The 21808-nt window shown below is 35.8% G+C and overlaps 1 protein-coding gene across 1 annotated transcript in view; it reads right to left on the bottom strand.

Moving 5' to 3' along the window:
* Positions 1-21808, bottom strand: part of NCAPG (non-SMC condensin I complex subunit G) — a 53846-nt gene that overhangs the window by 15193 nt on the left and 16845 nt on the right. The window contains exons 12-14 of the mRNA XM_064584329.1: positions 20324-20434; positions 16883-17002; positions 10265-10492 (exon numbers count right to left, since the gene is read on the bottom strand). Of these exons, the coding sequence (XP_064440399.1) occupies positions 10265-10492; positions 16883-17002; positions 20324-20434 (459 nt within the window). The remainder of the gene's footprint in view (positions 1-10264; positions 10493-16882; positions 17003-20323; positions 20435-21808) is intronic.

The following is a 21808-nucleotide window of genomic DNA, read 5'->3' as shown; positions in this document are numbered from 1 at the left end:
GCGAAATTAAGAAAACAATCCCATTTACAATTGCACCAAAAAGAATAAAATACCTAGGAATAAATGTAACCAAGAAGGTGAAAGACCTGTACTGTGAAAACTATAAAACAGTGATAAAAGAAACTGAAGATGACACAAACAAATGGAAAGATATTACATGTTCATGAATTGGGAGAACAATATTGTTAAAATGTCCATAGTACCCAAAGCAATCTACATATTTAATGCAATCCCTATCAAAATACCAATAGCATTTTTCACAAAACTAGAGCAAATAACCCTAAAATATGTATGGAACCACAAAAGACCCCAAAAAGCCAGAGTAATCTTGAAAAAGAAGAACAAAACTGGAGGTTTCACAACTCCAGATTTCAAGATATACTACAAAGCTGTAGTAATTAAAATAGTAAGGCACTAGCACAAAAAATAGATACAAACATCAAAAGAACAAAACAGAGAGCCCAGAAATAAACACACAATTATATGGTCAATTAATCTTCAAGAAAGGAGGCAAAAACACACAAATGGGAAAAAGACAAGTCTCTTCAACAAGTGGAAAACTAAACAGCTACATGCAAAACAATGAAACTGGACAATTTTCTTACACCATACACAAAAATAAACTCAAAATGCTAATTGTAAATGAAAATCTAAATGTGAGACCTGAAACCATAAATACCCTAGAAGAGAACACAGGCAGTAATTTCTTTGATATCAGCAGCAGCAACACTTTCCTAGATATATCTCCTGAGGAAAGGGAAACAAAAGCAAAAATAAACAAACTACTGGTATTACATCAAAACAGAAAGCTACTGCACAGCAAAGGAAATAATCAACAAAACTAAAAACCTACTGAATGGGAGAAGATATTTGCAAATGACGTATCTAATAAAGAATTAGTATCAAAAATATATAAAGGGGCGCCTGGGTGGCTCAGTTGGTTAAGCGACTGCCTTCGGCTCAGGTCATGATCCTGGAGTCCCCGGATCGAGTCCCGCATCGGGCTCCCTGCTCAGCGGAGAGTCTGCTTCTCCCTCTGACCCTCCCCCCTCTCATGCTCTCTCTCTCATTCTCTCTCTCAAATAAGTAAATAAAAAATCTTTAAAAAAAAAAAAAATATATATATATATATATATATAAAGAACTCATACAACTCAACACCAAAAAATAATCCAATTAAAAAATGGGCAGAAGACATGAACAGACATTTCTCCAAAGAAGACATACAGATGGCCAACAAACACATGAAAAGATGCTCAACATCACTTATCATCAGGGAAATGCAAATCAAAACCTCAATGATATTAACTCACACCTGTAAGAGTGGCTAAAATCAAAAACACAAGAGACAACAAGTTTGGCAAGGATGTGGAGAAAAGGAACCCTCATGTGCTATTGGTGGGAATGCAAGTATGAAGGTGCCTCAAAAAATTAAAAATAGAATTATCATATGATCCAGTAATTCCACTACTGGGTATTTACCCAAAGAATATAAAAACATCAATTCCAAAAAGATATATACACCTATTTACTGCACTACTATTTACAATAGCCAAAATATGGAAACCATGCACATGTCCATCAGTAGATGAATGGATAAATATATATATATACACACATACATACAATGGAATATTACTCAACCAAAAATAAAAAAAAAAGAATGAAATCTTGCCATCTGCAACAACATGGATGGATCAAGAAGGTATAATGCTAATAAAATAAGTCAATCAGTGGGGTGCCTGGGTAGCTCAGTGGATTAAGTGTCCAACTCTTGATCTTGGCTCAGGTCTTGATCTCACGGTCATGAGTTTGAGCCCCGCATTAAAAAAAAGGAAAAAGAAAAAAGTCAATCAGAGAAAGGCAAACACCATATGATTTCATTCATATGTGAAATTTAAGAAACAAAACGAACAATGAAAAAATGACACACCAATAAACAGACGCTTAAATAAAGAGAACAAACTTGTGATTACCAGAGGAAAGGGGGGAGGGGTGGGGTGGATGAAATAAGTGAAAGGAACTGAAAGTACACTTAATCATAATGAGCACTGAGTAAAGCACAGAACTGTTGAATCATTATACTGTACACCTGAAACTAATATAACAGTGTACATTAATTACACTGGAATTAAAAAAACAAAAAACAAAACAAAACAAAAAAACACCTCAATAACCTAACTTTATACTTTAAGGAACTTAAAAAAAAAAAAAAACTAAACCTAAAGAAGGAAGGAGAAAGAAAATATTAAAGATTAGAGAAGAGAAACAAAACAGAGAGAGAAAAAGAGAAAAATCAATAAAACCAAAAGTTGGTTCTTTGAAAATATGAACACAATTGACAAACCTTCAGCTAGAGTGACAAAGATAAAAGAAAGAAGATGCAAATAACTGAAATCAGAACTGAAAACAGGAACATTACAACTGGCCTTACAGTAATAAAAAGAATTGTAAAACACTATAAACTGACCACCAAAAATTAAGTAACTTAGATAAAATGGACATTTCCTAGAAAGACAAATTACCAAAACTGATTCAGTAAAAAAAAAAACAAATCCAAATAGACCTCTAATTATACTCCAATTGAATAAGTAATCAGAGACCTCCCCAAGAGAAAAGTCCAACCCCAGATGGCTTTACTGGTAAATTCTCACCAAGTAATAAAAGAAGAATTCACAGCAATCTTCTCAAAGTCTTCCAATAAACAGAAGAGGAACAAACAATTCCTAACTCAGTATATGAAGTCAGTATTACCCCGAAACCAAAGGCAGACAAAGACAGTGCAAGACAACAACAGCCCAATTTCCCTTATGAATACAGACATAAAAATCTTCAACAAAATGGTACCAAATCAAATCCAACAACATATTAAAAAGATTATACACCATATAAACCATAACCAAGTAGAACTTATCCCAAGAATGCAAGGGTGGTTCAACAGAAGAAAATCAAGCAAAGTAACGTACATCAATAAAACAAATGAACAAAAACCCATATGAGCATCTCACGGACGTAGAAAAAGCATTTGAAAAATTAAACATGCTTTCATGACAAAAGCAAAACAAAGCCAAAACAATGAAAAAAACCCAGACAAGAATAGAAGGAAACTTTCTCAAGGTGATAAGGTCATTTATAAAGAACCTACCTCACACTGAATAGTTAAAGACTGAAAAATTTTCCCTTAAGATTAGAGACGAAACAACATTGCTGCCTCAACAGTGTACTGAAAGTTCCAGTTAGAGCAATTAGGCAGGAAAAAGAAAATAAAATAGAAAAAGAAATAAAACACATACAAATTGGAAAGTAAGAATTGAAACAATGTCTCTTCACAGATGACATGATTCTATATAGAGAAAATCCCAAAGAATTCACACACACACAAATTACAAGAGTTAATAAGTGAATGCAGCAAAGTTGAATACCAAATCAAATAAATACACAGAAAACCCAATTAAGTTTCTATACAAAATCAGTGAACCAACCACCCAAAAAGGAAATTAAGAAAACAACTCTATTTACAATAGCATCCAAATACATAAGAATAAACTTAACCAAGAAAATCAAAGATTTATACCCTGAAAACTACAAAAACACTTTTGAAAGAAATGAACGATGACCTAAATAAATGGAAAGGCATCCAAGTTTATGGATTGGAAGATTTAACATTATTAAGACGGCAATACTATCCAGTGTGATCTACATGTCCAAATGCAACCCCTATCAAAATTCTAATGGACTTTTTTGCAGAAATGGAAAAACCAATCCTCCAATTCATGAAGAATTGCAAAGGACCCCAAGTAGCCAAACAATACTAATAAAGAACAAAGTTGGAGAACTCAACTCCCAATTTCAAAATTTATTATGAAGTTACACAAATTAAAATGGTCTGGTACTGGATTGACACAGATAATGTAATATTGAGAGTCCAGAAATAAACTCACACAAGTAGGGTCAGTTGATTCTCAACAAAAGTGCCAAAACAATTCAGTGGGAAAAAAATCGCATCTTCAATTAATGGTGCTAAGACAAACTGGATGTCCACAAGCAAAACAATGAAGTTGGAACTCTACCTCACACCATGTAGAAATATTATCTGAAAATTCATCAAAAGCCTAAATATAAAAAGCTAAAAGTAAAACTCTTAGAAGAAAACACAGAGACAAATCTCCATAACTTGGATTGGCAATATATTCTTAGGACACCAAAAGATGCACAAGCAATAAAAGGGTAAAAAACACAACTTAGTCTTTATCAAAATTACAAATGTTTTATATTATCTAAGGACATTCTTAAGAAAAGACAACCTATAGGACAAAATATTTGCATATCACATACTTGATAAGGATCTACTACTCAGAATATATGAAGAACTCGAAAAGGGACAACCCAATATTTGAAAAGACATTTCTCCAAATAAGACCTACAAATAGGCAACAAGCACATAAAGATACTCATCAGTAGTCATTAGAGAAATACAATTCAAAACCACTGGAAGTATTTTTTCAATCTACTAAAATGGCTAAAAAAATTTTTAATGGAAAATAACAAGTGTTGATATGAATGTGGGAAAATTGAAGCCCTGGTACAATGTTGTAAAATGTAAAATGGTTTGACTGCTGTGAAAAACAGTTTGACAGTTCCTCAAAGAAGTTAAAGAAAGTATCACGTGAAACCATAAACTCCTAGAAGAAAAGAGGTCTTGGTGATTTTTTGGATTTGACACCAAAAGCAAAGTCAACATCAGCAAAAATAAGTGGGACTGCATCAAACTGAACAGCTCTGCACAGCAAGGGAAACCATCAACAAAATGCAAAGATAACCTACATATTGCAAAACAATTATTTGCAAATTATATATTTAATAACAGGTTAATATTCCAAATATATAAGGTACTCATATAACTCAATAGCAAAAAAACCCAAACAATCCAATTAAAATACAAATCAAAACTACAATGAGAAAGCACCTCACACCTGTCAGAATGGCTAAAATCAACAACACAAGAAACAACAGGTGTTGTCAAGGATATGGAGAAAGGGGAACCCTCTTGCACTGTTGGTGGGAATGCAAACTGGTACAGCCACGCTAGAAAACAGTATGGAGGTTCCTCAGAAAGTTAAAAATAGAACTACCTTATAATCCAAAAACTGCACTACTCGGAATTTAGCCAAAGAGCTAATTCAAAGGGATACATGCACCCCAATGTTTATGGCAGTATTATCTACAGTAGCCAAATTATAGAAACAGTCCAAGTGTCCATCAACTAATGAATGGATAAAAAAGAGGTGGTATATATATACAGTGGAATATCACTCAGCCATCAAAAAGAATGAAATCTTGCCATTTGCAAAGACATGGATGAATCTAGAGAGTATTTGCTAAGTGAAATAAGTCAGAGAAAGACAAATACTATATGATTTCACTCATACATGGAATTTAAGAAACAAAACAAATGAGCAAAGGAAAAAAGAGGAGAGGCAAACCAAGAAATACTCTTAACTATACAGAACAAGCTGATGGTTACCAGAAGGGGGATGGGTGAGGGATGGGTTAAATAGATGATGAGGATTAAGGAGTGCACTTGTGATGAGCACCAGGTGTTGTATGGAAATGTTGAATCACTATATTGAACACCTGAAACTACCATTACACTGTATGCTAACTAACTGGAATTTAAATAAAAACTTAAAAAAAGATGAGCAGAGGAGTTGAAATGGTATTTTTCCAAAAACATAGAAACAACCAACAGGCACACGATAAAGTGCTCAACATCACTAACCATCATGGAAATGCAAATCAAAACCACAATGCATTATCACCTCAACTTGTTTGAATGACTTTCAACAAAAAAATAAGAGCTAAGTATTGGTGAGGATGTGGAGGAAAGGGAAGCCTTGTGCACTGCTGGTGGGAATGTAAACTGGTGCAGCACCGTGGAAAACAATACAGAGGTTCCTCAAAAAATTAAAAACAGGAGTGCCTGAGTGGCTCAGTGTCTGACTTCAGCTCAGGTCCTGAGATCAAACCCCACACCCAGCTCCTCGTTCAGCAGGGAGTCTGCTTGAGATTCTCTCCCATTCCCTCTGCACCTTCCCCTGCTCACACAAACACTCTCTCTGTAAAATGAATGGATAAATCCTAAAAAAAAAATTAAAAATAGAATTACCATATGACAGAGCAGTCTCACTTCAGGATATATATCCAAAGGAAATGAAAACAGAATCTCAAAGAGGTATCTGCGCTCCCATGTTCACTGCAGCATTACTTACAATAGCCAAGATATGGAAACAACCTGAATGCCCACTGATGGATGACTGGATGAAGAAGATGTGGTATATATATGAATATATACAACAGAATATATTTGCAGATAAGAAAAGGAAATCCTACCATCAACAACATGGATAGGCCTTCAGAACACTGTGCTAAGTGAAATACCCAAAGATAAATACTGTATGTATCACTTTAAATGTAGAATCTTTAAAAAAAGTAAATATAAAAAAATGGTCAAACTCATAGAAATGGAGTAGAAAAGTAGCTGCCAGGACTGGGGGTTGGGAGAAATACAGAAACATTAGTAAAAGGGTACAAACTTTCAGCTACAAGTTCTTAATAAATAAATAAATAAATAAATACAATTCTGGAGACCTAATGTAAAACACGGTGACCTTAGTTGGTAACACTGTATTGTATAATTGAACTTTGCTATGAGAGTAGAATTTAAATGTTCTCACTAAAACAAGTAAATAAATATGTGAATTGTTGGGATGTGTTAATTAACTAGATTGGGGGTGAATCATTAAAAAAAAAAAAAAATTTACCATAAATCCCAGTAAGCCTCTCCTAGGTATATACCCTAAAGAACAGAAAATACATGCCCACACATGTTCATAACAGGATTATATACCCAATAGCTAAAAGATGAAAACAGCCCAAATATTTTTCAGTGGATGAGCTAAGGAAATTGTGATATATACATAAAATGAGAGAGTGTTCTGCCATAAGAAGGAATGAAGTACTGATACAAGCTACAATATGAATGAGCCTCGAAAATAAGCTAAGTGCCACAGCGATTATAATTCTCAATGGAGAAAAACTGAGAGCTTTTCCCTTAAGGTCAGGAACACAGCAAGAATGCCCACTCTCACCACTATTGTTCAACACAGTACTAGAAGTCCTAGCTTTTGTTGTCAGACAACAAAAAGAAAGAAAAGGCATCCAAATCAGCAGAGAAGTAATCAAACTCTCTTTCTTTGCAGATGACATGATACTTTATGGGGAAAACCCAAAAGATTCCAACCCAAAATTGCTAGAACTCATACAGCAATTCAGCAACGTGGCAGGATACAAAATCAATGCACAGAAATCAGTTGCATTTCTATACACTAACAATGAGACAGAAGAAAGAGAAATTAAGGAATCGATCCCATTCACAATCGCACCAAAAACCACTAGATACCTAGGAATAAACCTAACCAAAGAGGTAAACGATCTGTACTCTAGAAACTACAGAACACTTATGAAAGAAATTGAGGAATACACAAAGAGATGGAAAAACATTCCTTGCTCATGGATTGGAAAAATAAACATTGTTAAAATGTCTATGTTGCCCAGAGCAATCTACACATTCAATGCAATCCCTATCAAAAAACCACTGACATTTTTCACAGAGCTGGAACAAACAATCCTAAAATTTCTATGAAATCAGAAAAGACCCCGAATCACCAGGGGAATGTTGAAAAAGAAAACCAAAGCTGGGGGCATCACACTGCCTGACTTCAAGCTCTATTACAAAGCTGTAATCATTAAAGCAGCATGATATGGCATGAAAACAGACACATAAGTCAATGGAATAGAATACAGAGCCCAGAAATGGACCTTCAACTCTATGGTCAACTAATCTTCAACAAAGCAGGAAAGAATATCCAATGGAAAAAAGTCTTCAACAAATGGCTGTTGGGAAAACTGGACAGCCACATGCAGAAGAATGAGACTGGACCATTATCTTACACCATACACAAAGATAAACTCAAAATGGATGAAAGACCTAAATGTGAGACAGGAATCCATCAAAATCCTAGAGGAGAACATAGGCAGCAACCTGTTTGACCTTGGACAAAGCAACTTTTTCCAAGACGCATCTCTAAAGGCAAGGGAAACAAAAGCAAAAATGAACTTTTGGGACTTCATCAAGATAAAAAGCTTCTGCACAACAAAGGAAACAATCAACAAACCTATGGAATGGTAGAATATATATGCAAATGATATTACAGATTAAGGGCTGGTATCCAAGATCTACAAAGAACTTCTCAAACTCAACACTCATCCAAAAAAACAAATAATCCGGTCAAGAAATGGGCAGAAAACATGAACAGTCACTTCTCCAAAGACATACAAATGGACAACAGACACATGAGAAAATGCTCCACATTACTTGCCATCAGGGAAATACAAAACAAAATCACAATGAGATACCACCTTATACCAGTGAGAATGGCTAAAATTAACAAGACAGAAAACAACAAATGTTGGCAAGGATGTGAAGAAAGGGGGAACCCTCTTACACTGTTGGTGGGAATGCAAGCTGGTATAGTCACTCTGGAAACCAGCATGGAGATTCCTCAGGATGTTAAAAATAGAACTACCCTACGACCCAGCAATTTACCCCAAAGATACAGATGTAGTGAAAAGAGGGGGCACACGCACCCCAATGTTCATAGCAGCAATGTCCACAATAGCCAAACTGTGGAAGGAGCCGACATGTCCTTCAACAGATGAATGGATAAAGAAGATGTGGTTCATATATGCAATGGAATATTACTCAGCCATCAGAAAGGATGAATATCTATCATTTACATCGACATGGATGGAACTGGAGGGTATTATGCTAAGTGAAATAAGTCAATCAGAGAAACACAATTATCATATGGTTTCACTCATGTGGAACATAAGGTATAATGCAGAAGACAATAGGGGAAGGGAGGAAAAACTGAATGCAAAGAAATCATTGAGAGACAAACCATGAGACTCTTGACTACAGGAAACAAACCGAGGGTTGCAGAAAGGGAGGTGGGTGGGGGAATGGGGTAACAGGGTGATAGGAATTAAAGAGGGCATGTGATATGATGAGTACTGCATGTTATATTCAACTAATGAATCCTGAACATTGTATCAAAACCTAATGATGTACTATACCTTGGCTATTTAAAAAACAAAAAAACAAAAACATGCAAGCATAGTCCTCTCCCCCATGGGACTTACAGATAAAGCAAATAAATAAACAAATATATCCAAAAAGAAAGAAAGAAAAGAAGCTAAGTGAAAGAAAGCAGACATGAGGTCACATACTATATGATTCCATTTATATGAAACATCCAGAAAAGTTAAATCCATAGAGACAAAAGGCATATTGGTGACTATAAGGCACAGGCAGAAGGAGAAATAGGGAGCAACTGCTCAAAGGATACAGTTCTTCCTTTTGGGATAGTGAAAATGTTTTAAAAATTATATAGAGGTGGCAGTTGCATTACACTGTGAAGGTACTAAATGCCAATCAACTGTCCACTTTAAAACTGTTTATATCAATTTCACCTCAATAAAAAAAATACAAAAAATTTTTGATTGTTGGGGCAGCTGGGTGGCTCGGTCGTTAAGCATCTGCCTTCGGCTCAGGTCATGATCCCAGAGTCCTGGGAGAGAGCCCAGCATAGGGCTCCCTGCTCCACAGGAGGCCTGCTTCTCCCTCTCCCACTCCCCCTGCTTGTGTTCCCTCTCTCGTTGTGTCTCTCTCTGTCAAATAAAGAAATAAAATCCTAAAAAAAAAATATTTTTTTTTATTGCTTATATATGCTATAAAAATGTAGTTCAGGGGTACCTTAAGGAAAAAAATCTAATTCCATACCCTATCTCAGACCTTCCACCAACCCAATGTAAAATTATTTTAAATTATTTCTTAAGACTCCAGGGGAAAAACTTTAAGTCATAAATCATAAAGACATGGGAAAAGATTAAAAAAAAAAAAAAAAAAACCAAAAACCAGAACCCCCTCTAATAGTCATTTTTGTTTACACTTCAATTCTTTGCATATACAATCTGACAGTGAGAAACAAGGTATATTAGGAATGAAAGTGGAACTTAATCATATTTAAAAGGCAAAATTTTTAAATGTTGGTCAAATTTAAGCTTCAGCCTAAAAAAAATAAAGAGCCCAAACATACACAATAAAAAGAAATTTCATAATAACAAGGCTGTGATTATTTCTTACCTCACTATCTAAGAAATCAGAAAGGAGTTTCAGAACATTCTTGGCTGTAGCAGTCTCTTCTTCAGCTTCTTTGAACTCTTGGTCTCCATCAGTGTTTATTTCTGCATCTTCACTTTGTACGGCTTTGATTTTTTTAGTTTTAAATGGCTCAATACCAAACGTCATCAGTTGGTCAAAGATTGCCTTTAAAGCACTTATTTTTATTGTCACATCATCAATTTGCAAAACCTAAATTGAAACATCCCCCGCCAAAAAAAGTAAATTCAGTAAACTTTTCATTGTCTATGCTGTATAAAATTAACATGTACCCTATTTTCTTAGTCTAATTCCAACAGTCAAGTCCACATGAAACATCATTTTTCAAAAATTAAAATTTGTTTTAACGTTATTATTTTCATTTGTACCATAACATTCAGACTTCTATTTCATTCAGGAAAAGTTCATCTTCAGTACAAAAAAAATTCCTAGAACTAGAATCAGGCTGTATTATATTATTTGTTCCTTTTATTTGAAAAAGAATGAATATATTGGATATGATTTTTTTTTAAGATCTAGAAAAACTGTTCAATTACATTGTAATTGTTACAGCCATCCCTTAAGTAAAAAACATTACATTTTAACCAATAAAAAGCATTCATTAGAATATCAGTACTCTTCCAGGTTAGCAAGCTTTACTAAAGATAAAATTTTCTTTATTAGTTCAATAAATTCAAATTTCATTAAAAGTAAATTCAGTTCTCAATGAATTGGACTCCTTTAAAAAAGGGGGTAAACTATAAAATCCAGCAGTTTGTATGAGTCTGTCCTAGGTTAAGAACACTGAATTCCTATATACTAAATTTCAAAGCCATGAAAAAGATAGAGCTGAATATTTCTATTATGAAAAGCTTTATTATATTCTTTAATGCACTTAAATTTTGGACATGGATCCACTACTTGGCTATATGGCTTAGCCTTTAGACTGAATAAAAATTACAAGTTGGTCAAGTTAGTGAATTGAGAAAAATAGCTCAAATCTTTGAAAAAAATTTCAAAATGTTATCTATTATGGTAAGACCTGCAAATTTCCCAAAGACAAATGCAATGTAAGGACTATTCTATAAGATTTCTAAACATGCTACTCTTTTAGCAGCAACTTGGTTTTCCTTGTCCTTCTCAGTCCCTTACTGGTTAGCAATAGCTCTCAATACTGTATTTATCTAAGCAAGACTTTAAAATGAAATAATTTCTGGGGCACCTAACTGGCTCAGTCAGTAGAACATGTGACTCTTGATCCTGAGGTTGTGAGTTTGAGCCCCATGTTGGGCATGAAGCCAAGAAGGAAGGAAGGAAGGATTTCTCTCTCTTACCTTTCTAACAAGTGTGTATACGTGTCTTAAATCAATTTGTATTACTAAGGCTTGATTTAAAAAAGAACTGATTTCTTACTCCCCCAAAAGATAGCTATTTTCCCTTAATTTAAAATCTTCTAATGAGAGCCCTAAAAGTAACTTTATGAACAAATGAATTCATTCAGTGGTTAACTTCTTTTGATCATAAACCCTTTTAAGGACATGAGAAGAGCTTAAAACCCCACTGCAGAATAACATACAAAAAAAAAAAAGGACAAAATTTTACATATAACTTTTTTTTATTTTTTTTTTATAGATTTATTTATTTGACAGAGGGAGAGAGACAGCGAGAGTGAGAGCACAAGCAGGGGGAGGGGCAGAGGGAGAGAGAGAAGCAGGCTCCCTGCTAAGCAAGGAGCCTGACAAGGGACTTGATCCCAGGATCCTGGGATCAAGGCAGGCGCTTAACTGACTGAGCCACCCAGAAGCCCCTACATATAACTTATTTTACTGCATTTGAACCTGATATTCACAAACATTTTTTTTTTTTTAAGATTTTATTTATTTATTTGACAGAGACACCGCGAGAGAGGGAACACAAGCAGGGGGAGTGGGAGAGGGAGAAGCAGGCTTCCCGCGGAGCAGGGAGCCCGATGCGGGGCTCGATCCCAGGACCCTGGGATCATGACCTGAGCCGAAGGCAGTCGCTTAACCAACTGAGCCACCCAGGCGCCCCCAACAAACATTTTTAATTCACAAAAAAAATCTAGGGATGCCTGGGTGGCTCAGTCAGTGTCTGACTCTTGATCTCATGGTCATGAGTTTGAGCCCTGCACTGGGCTCACATTGGGCATGGAGCCTACTTTAAAAAAAAAAATCTCTATCTATACATATATATATGTATAGATAGAGATTTTTTTTTCCAGGCAAATATTAATAGCTAGTCCTCAAAAAAAGTTTAGGGATCTCCGTTGTTTATATTACAAAAGAGGGGGGCAACTTCAATTCTTTAAAACTTTAATTCCATGACAAGGCTGCTTTTCTATTGACTGGTTTGATTTGGAAGAGGGTAAAATTGTGGAATGGTCTTGATAAGAAACATCATTTATCTTTCACACCTGCTTGATTTTGACAATTCCTTTCCACAACGGAGAAGTACAAATATAAAAATAAACAGTATCAAGGCTCCTATATGCTCTGTCAAGTGGAGCATGAGTTAGTATTAAATATATCAGAATGCTCCAGGACACGCTTAAGCATTACAATCATACTATATTTCTTTGGCTGCAATGACCACAGCACTTATTACTGATGTTATGGCCAGCAAAAATTAAAAGGATCAAAATCCACATTTCATCTTTAAAGGTTAAGTGAACTTAATTATCTTTTAGAAAAGTCCTATGGTGTTTCCTTTGCTGCAATATTAGAAATTTTATGTAACTGTCTGCCTTTAATCTCCTCTATTAGAGTTCCAACCTGACTACAACTCACAATTTTTCAGCAGCATTCTTAATGGTACATAGAACATCTTAATGAATGTTTTATCCCATTTTTAGAGCCAAAAAAACCTACTTAAGCTAGATATAAATGAATTCTTCACTATTGAATGTTCTAATAAGATTTTTCTTCCACTTAAGAGTAATGACCAGAGATCAATCTAGCACTTCAAGACCCATCTTCTAGGAAGCCAGGAAACCCAAGTAGAGAGCTTACTATATATACAGTATTTCTTAGCAAAACCTCTTTGAAAATACAGGATTTTATTCTCTGGGCACCTATATTAAGCCAAAAAATTTCACAATAGTAAACAAGACTTCCTTCTAATTACTAACAGAATCACTAATGCCAACTGACTGAGAAAGAATGACTATAACACATGTAGATTCACTCTACATCTTAGAGCAAAACCAGATGTAGGGCCAAGTACTATAAATGATTCATCTGGACAAAGTACCAAAATTTTTGTTTCTTTGAGAAAGGAACTTTCACATCATTTTTAAAGATAATACTGATGGTGCCTGGGTGGCTCAGTCGTTATGCGTCTGCCTTCGGCTCAGGTCATGATCCCAGGGTCCTGGGATCGAGCCCCGCATCGGGCTCCCTGCTCTGGGGGAAGCCTGCTTCTCCCTCTCCCACTCCCCCTGCTTGTGTTCCTGCTCTCGCTATCTCTTGCTCTGTTTCAAATAAATAAAATCTTTAAAAAATAAAATGATAAAAAAGATAATACTGACATTTCAAGTTTCCAAAAGGATCTAACAATAACAGAAATTTTTCTAAGACAACAGCAGCATAGGATGATAAATATAAACAGAGCATCAACAGGAATTTCATCACTGCACAGTAAATAAATTGATGAGATGCCAAATGCTCCAAAAAAGGAAACTAAAACAAAACCCTGAAATTCCTAATGACTATCTTTTGACGTAAGTATGATTTTAATTTTCTTCCTCTGATACAAGCCACGAGCAGTTTGACCATTTCCAGAACACATGACTTCCCCAAGTTCTAATTGTATGCTTTTTTCCCCTCGGTAATGTGATTGCAACATTAAAGCATGCTCCAAGATAAGGGTTTCATGCTGAGGGAATACTCTACTATTGCTTGAGTTCAGTCTTTTTTTTTTTTTTTTAAGATTTATTTATTTATTTGAGAGCGAGCGAGCACATGCGAGCAGGGGGCAAAGCAGTGGGAGAGAGAGAATCTCTAGCAGACTCCCATGGAGCCCAACATTGGCAGATTTCAGGACTCTGAGAGATCATGTCCTGAGCCAAAATAAAGAGTTGGATGCTTAACTAACTGAGCCACCAGGCACCCCAGAGTTCAGTCTTTTAAAATAATCTTTTCATGAAAATGATGATCTGTGTTGTCACATGTTATTTTCAAACTGAGCACACAAAGCACTCCCATTTACCGCTGGCAAGCAATTTGCACTAAAATTCCCTGCAGCTTTTTTATACCATTAGATTTGGCAATACCAGATGCTACCTGAGTCACATTGTCTTTTCATATGGAGAAGTGGAGGGAGGTATATTTTTGAAGTTAAGCCAGGCCCAAATGTTAAAAGATAGATGTCCAAAGGCGTTAAAAAGTCAAACACATTCCATTGGTACACTAGATTTCATCCTTCTTGTCTATTCAGTAGCATTCTCGCAAGTGCCTTCTCTTCCTGTATTATCAATTTTTTCCTTTCAACAGAGCCATTGTCCTTAGTATTTATTACAAACATGGTGTAATCTTCTCCATCTTAAAAAAAATCTAAAACAAAACCAAAAACCTCTTCTTTTTATTCCAAACCCTTCTCTTGCTACCTCCCCATTTCTATTTCTCCTAACAAAAATAAAATCTTGGAAGAGTAGTCTACACTGGCTATCTCCAATTCCTCTCTCATAATTCTCTCTTCAGCCCACTCCAATAAAGCTTTGCCCTTCACATAAGCTATTCTCATGAAAGTCACCAAACACTTCCTTATTTGCCCCAAATGGTCAATTATAAATCCTTATCAACCTGTCACCAGCATTGGACAGTCGGGTGATGCTAGCCCCTGTAAAATATCATCTTCACTTGCCTTCTAGGAATGACATCACACTCTCCCCTTACTGTCTACTTCACCTTAGCCTTTACTGGTTCTTTTTATCTCCCCTTTCCTTGAAATGTGGCCTAAGCCCTAGGGAACTACAAAGTCAAGATCTCTACTCAATCTACACTCATCCCTCACATAACATCCAATCTCTAAGCACTGGATACTATTATAAAGACTTAGAATTAATCTCTCCGACTTGCACTTCCCTCCTATCTCCAAACTCACATACAAATGTCTTATTTGATAAATCCACTTGGAACTCAAACTTCAAATTTACCATGCCCAAAATTGAACTCCTTATCTCATCCACCTGCCATACAACCTGTTCCTCTGTTTTCCCTATCACAGGAAAGGGCAAGTTTATCCTTCCAATTATTTGGGCTAAAATTCTTAGCTATCTTCAATTTCTTTCTCTCACATGTTACATCAGATTCATCACCAAATACTAAAGATGTCATCTTCCAAACTTATATTACCACCCCTTCTCACAACCCCAATAACCACTTGAATACTGGTCCAAATCATCATCTCTTTCCTGGATTATTGCATACCTTCCTTATGAGTATCTCTGCTTCCATACTTGTAACCCTACAGTTAATATTAGGGACCTGTAAACTATGGGTAAGGGGCCAAATCCAGTCTGCTACCTGTTTTTGCACAGACTTCAAGTTAAGAAGAGTTACACATCTTTAAATGGTTAAAAAAAAAAACAATTTCATTACATGTGAAAATTATCTGAAATTTAAATTTTACTGTCCATAAATAGATTTTTACTAAACTACTACCACACTAATTCATTTACATATTGTCTTGGGTGTTTTCACACTTGCACCGCAGAATAGTACTCGAGACACACCATATGGCCTGCAAAGTCAAAAATATTTACTCTCTAGCCCTTTACAGAGAAGGTCTGTCAACCCCTAGTTTACATCAACACTATACCCCAGTCAGATCATAATAATCCTCTACTCAAAATCCTCCAGTTCTTTCCCATTTCATTCACAGTGAAGTCTCTTAAGTCCCTAGAAGATACGGACATCCTGTTGCCTGCAAATACTTTTTCCTACTATTTTCCTCTTTGCTCAATTTGCCCTAGCCACAGTTACCCTGCTCCTTGAACATGTGAAACAAAGTCCTACTTCAGGGGCCCTTCCCCTGTTCTTCCCTATCCTCAGAAACATCTTACCCAGATATCTACATTGTTCATTCTCCCACTTTCCTCTGGTATTGGCTCAAATTCAACTTATTAGTGAGGCCTTTCTCTAAGAAATAGATCTTTCTCCCTATTTCCACTCCTTACTCCTCTTCTTTGCTTTTTTCAATCTGACTCGCTATGTATTGTTTATTTTTCATTGTGTTTCCCCTTCTAAAATGTAAGCTCCATTAGGACAGCAACTTTTATCTTGGTTTTTTTCATTACCTATCTTATTATTTTCCAAGCCTAGAATAATGCTGGGCACAGAATATGCTATATGTTTAATTTTTAAAAAATATCTTAAGTAATTGACATTTCATCTTTTTTTCTACTTTAACAAGAAAGAAATCTAAAGATAAAAATCATCCAGTCCCTAAAAGTCATCCATAACAGTCATCATCATTAATAAGCCCTGGAATAAATTAAATTCAGAACACTCAAATTATCACCACAGATTCTGAGTACTTATTTCAGGAAATACAAGCAAGATTTTGTCATAGGATAAATCCTACCTGCAACAGTAATACGAAGTGTTTACTTGCAAAATCCTGATTCTGTAGTCCACAGCATCCCAAGCATAAAACAGCCAGATTTCTTATTACAGGATGAACACTTACTATTCCAGGAAGAATCTAAATTAAATAAATTTAATTAAAATAATTTTGACAAGGACAAGAAATTCATAACAGTATATTAAAAACATGGTGAAATAGATAATTTCTGTATGATATCACAGATCTACTTCTTATCCATATTGTCTAACAATTTTCAGTTAAAAAAAAAAAAAAAAGGTAGGGGCGCCTGGGTGGCTCAGATGGTTAAGCGTCTGCCTTCGGCTCAGGTCATGATCCCAGGGTGCTGGGATCAAGCCCCATGTCTGGCTCCTGGCTCCTGGCTCGGCAGAGAGCCCGCTTCTCCCTCTCCCTATGCCTCTCCCCCTGTTCATGCACTCTCTCTCTATCTCTGTGTCTCAAATGAATAAATAAAAAAGAAAATCTTTAAAAAAAAAAAAAAAAGGAAATATTAAATTGCTAAAACAGAAGAATGTAGCCAGAGTGAAATACAGTCTGATCACAAGACACCTCCCCTTCCACCTGCTAAAAGTGACTTAATAGCTTCCCAGTGCTCATAGGACAAAGATAAAACTCCCTTACATGACATATATCTCATTGTGTAGTCTCTCTTAGTACTATCTTATATTATGCTACCCCTTGCTCTTTGCTTATACAATGGTCTGATTTTGATGCCTTCCATTCAGTGCTATTCAACAGAAATATGTTAAGTCATAGGTCACTTTAAATTTTCTAGAAAATTTAAAAGAAACATGTGAAGCTAATTTTAGTGTACTTTATTACACCCAATATAACCAATTATTAACATTACAACATGTAATCAATATTAAAAAAATTGAGATAATCTACATTGTGTTGTTTGTACTAAGTCTTCAAAACCCAATGTATTTTGACCCTTACAGCACATCTCAGTTTGGACTAATTGTTAATAGCCACAGGTTTTGTTTTTTAAAGATTTTATTTATTTATTTGAGAGAAAGAGTACACAGAGGGAGAGTGAGAAGCAGACTCCCCGCTGAGCAGAGAGCCCGACGTGGGACTCGATCCCAGGACCCTGAGATCATGACCTGAGCCGAAGGCAGACGCTTAACCGACTGAGCCACCCAGGCGCCCCTAGACACAGGTTTTTAATAGACACATGTGGCTGGTTGCAACTGTACTAGAGAGAGCAAATCTAGAATATTCTTCCTTCCCTTTTTCACATACTTAATGTCTATTCAAAAATCAGATCAAGGTCATCTTCCCTGAATAGAGCCAATCCACTATTATAAATTCACATATGACCATATAGCTCTTTTTCATAGCACTTATCAATGGCATAACCTTCTACTTATATTTGATTGATGTCCCTCTCACTTGACCAGAAGATCTACAAGGGCAGTCTACATGTTTTGTATACCATATACACTCTATCACTGGCATTTAGTATATAGTAGATGTTCAATAAATATTTGTTCAATTAGTAACTTACGGTTTTTACTTAAAAATGGTAACTTCATTAAAATATTACAACTCCTCTAAATACCCTATTCATTTACATCCCTCTAGTTTCTTTCTTTCTTTTTTATTTATTTATTTGAGAGAGAGAATGAGAGAGAGAGCATGAGAGGGGGGAGGGTCAGAGGGAGAAGCAGACTCCCCGCCGAGCAGGGAGCCCGATGCGGGACTCGATCCCGGGACTCCAGGATCATGACCCAAGCCGAAGGCAGTTGCTTAACCAACTGAGCCACCCAGGCACCCCCCTCTAGTTTCTTTTGATCTTTAGACATAAATTGTTTTTGTATACTCAAAATCATTATGATCATTCAATTTTGTGTTCTTTCTTCACTCAAAATTGTGTATCTTTTCCAACAAGTATACAGTCTTCATATTTACTACTTCAATTGTGTCATATACGATACTTTACCATTCTCTTGCAACAGGACCAGACATAAAGTATGCAAACAGAACTTTAAAAGTACTACTTTTCACTAAAGACATTTGCTTCACTAAGAATAAAGCTAAAATTCTAATGGCTTAGTAAAATCTTCTTTCAATCAGAAGTTCTACATTGTTGTAAACAATAATTGGTCTTCTTTACTGACTTTAGAAACTCATGACAATCCAAGGAACTTGGTTTTAGATTATATTCACTGGCTGTTTTTCATTAATCCCAAGTAAAAACAATTGGGGGAGAATCCTGGAAGAGCCTGGATACATTCAAAATTTGCTTTGGATAAGTAGTGCTGGTAAAAACAATACCCTAGAGTTGCACTATGTGATTCTGTAGCCACTGACCACATGTGACTACAGAACACTTGAAATGTGATTACACCAGACTGAGATATGCTATCAAGACTTAGTATGGGGGCGCCTGGGCGGCTCGATTGGTTAAGCGTCCGACTCTTGATTTCAGCTCGGGTCTTGATCTCAGGGTCGTGAATTCAAGCAAGCCCTGCACTGGGCTCCATGCTTTTTTTTACTTAAAAAAAAAAAAAGACTTAGTATGAAGAACTGAATGTAAAATATCTCAGTAGTTTAATACTGAGTAAATGATGCCATTAAAACATTTTGGGTATATCGGGTTAAATATATTAAAATTAATTTCGGGCGCCTGGGTGGCTCAGTTGGTTAAGCGACTGCCTTCGGCTCAGGTCATGATCCTGGAGTCCCGGGATCGAGTCCCGCATCGGGCTCCCTGCTCGGCAGGGAGTCTGCTTCTCCCGCTGACCCTCCCCCCTCTCATGTTCTCTCTCTATCTCATTCTCTCTCAAATAAATGAATAAAATCTTTAAAAAATAAATAAATAAATAAATAAAATTAATTTCACCTGTTTCTTTTTAATTTTTAAATGTGGCTACAGAAAATGTAAAGTTACATGTAGTTTGCATTACATTGCTATCAGACAATGTTGTTTTACTACAGATTGCAGTATTTATGTCCCTATGCTCAATAATATGGAAATTACCTTTGAAGAGCTACTTAAGTATAAAGTCCTTTAAATATACAGGAAAAAACAAATTCCTTTCATGGGACTCACAATGTCAACAGTCTCATAGTCTTTCTATATAGCAAGATTCCAATATTTAAATATTCCTGATGTGTTTCAGTATTTCCCCTTACTATCAAAGAATGAAGATATTCTACATCTCTTTCTAGCATAATTTTTTCATACTTCTTAAAGGAATAAATATACTTATATACCAGGTCTTTTATATATATTATCTTAATTTAATCTTCACAATATGAAGTAGTCACTATATAATTTTTTTTTTACCACTTATATTTATCAGATGTTTAAGATGGTCATCTTTTTCTTCTTTGGAACTCCAAGGAACATATTACTTATGAAATGAGGAAGGAATGGGCTAAAGTATAAAGCCTCAAAGGCCACAAACATACCAAAGATTCAATGATGCCATTCATGGTTGCACCTATACCAGCTGAAGTGGACATCTGCTTCAACAGTTCATAGCACAAAATAAGACACTTCTGTAGTGTTTCAACATCATTCTAAAATGAAACACAAAATATTCTGCATTAGTAAGAATATCTTCTGTCCATCCCTTAAATGTTAGCTTTTTCAGGGCTTTGTCTAAGGCATATTATCTCTAGATACAGTCCCTGGCAATCTTATCCAATTATCCAACTGCATTTACAATACATGAGCTGACCCAGCTATTTCTTAAGTTTCAGATTCATATATACAATTGCTATAAGACATTTCCTCTTGTATGTTCCACAGGCTTCTCAAACTTAAATGTCCAAAAGAGAACCAATTTATCATTACCCCAATCCCTCTTCTTGTGCTATTTCCATAAATAACACTGCCATCTACCCAAATGTCCAAACCAAAAGACCTACAATACATTCTTGACTCACTCTTCTCCCTGTTACTAATTCCTAAATACTTCTCAAATCCATCACTTCTTTCCACATCCACCATCATTGTCTTGTTCAGGCTGTAATCATATCAAGCCTACATTAATTTAACAGTCTTCAACTACTATGCCTGCCTAGGCTCTTATCACGCTGCAACCCATTTTCTGACGAAGATATAAATCTCATCCTACCACTTAAAACCTTTAGTGGTTCACCATGATCCTTGGCTAAGGCAGAAAGTTTTCAATATTGCTTATACAAGGCCTTATAAGACCTGGCCATTAATTTTTCCACTAGATTTCTCTCTTACCTCTCCCCCCTCAATTCTCTAGTCATGTGGACCTGAAGTTTTCAAACACAGCAGGTACTCTTTAACTTCTGGGCCTTCACACATGCCTTCCCATCTGCCTGCATTCCTTTAACAATTCATCAGGGAGAGACAACAGAGTGCATTAAAGGCACAAATCTAAAGCCACTTGCCTGACTTGCCTGGATTTGAATCCTGCCTCTACAATTTACTATCTGTGTGACTTTGGGCAAGTTATTTTTCCTCTATAAAATGAAAATAGCACCACCCCATAGGGTTATAGTGAGAATCAAACACTTGCGAAGTGCCTGAAGCAGTGACTACCACAGAAAAAGCATCCTGTAAATGTTAGCTTACGTTGTTATTTTTACTCAAATGTCAAGTGAAAACATTTCTTCCCCTGGGGAAGCCAACAACAGCCTACCTGGGTTAGATGCCTCTCCATTCAACCCCTATAACTTCCCCGCCTATACCATCTATTATGCCATGCTGTAAATTATACTATAATAAATTTATAACCCTTAAATAGGACAAATGAACACACAAAAGATCAAAGGAAGTCAAGTTAAACAGATGATATTAATCACGATAGGACATATTTGTTCATATTTTTCCAATTCAGACCTGGAGTTTATATTGTTTTTCAGTTTATATTTTCATTTTTCACTTTAAATCTGCTCCTCAAATTAAAGAACCTA

Source organism: Mirounga angustirostris, unplaced genomic scaffold (genome assembly GCF_029215605.1).
Source record: "Mirounga angustirostris isolate CCGP_5_RB_7025 unplaced genomic scaffold, mMirAng1.0.hap1 SCAF_2, whole genome shotgun sequence".
Lineage (NCBI taxonomy): Eukaryota > Metazoa > Chordata > Mammalia > Carnivora > Phocidae > Mirounga > Mirounga angustirostris.
This window is presented reverse-complemented; position numbering and strand designations above follow the sequence as displayed.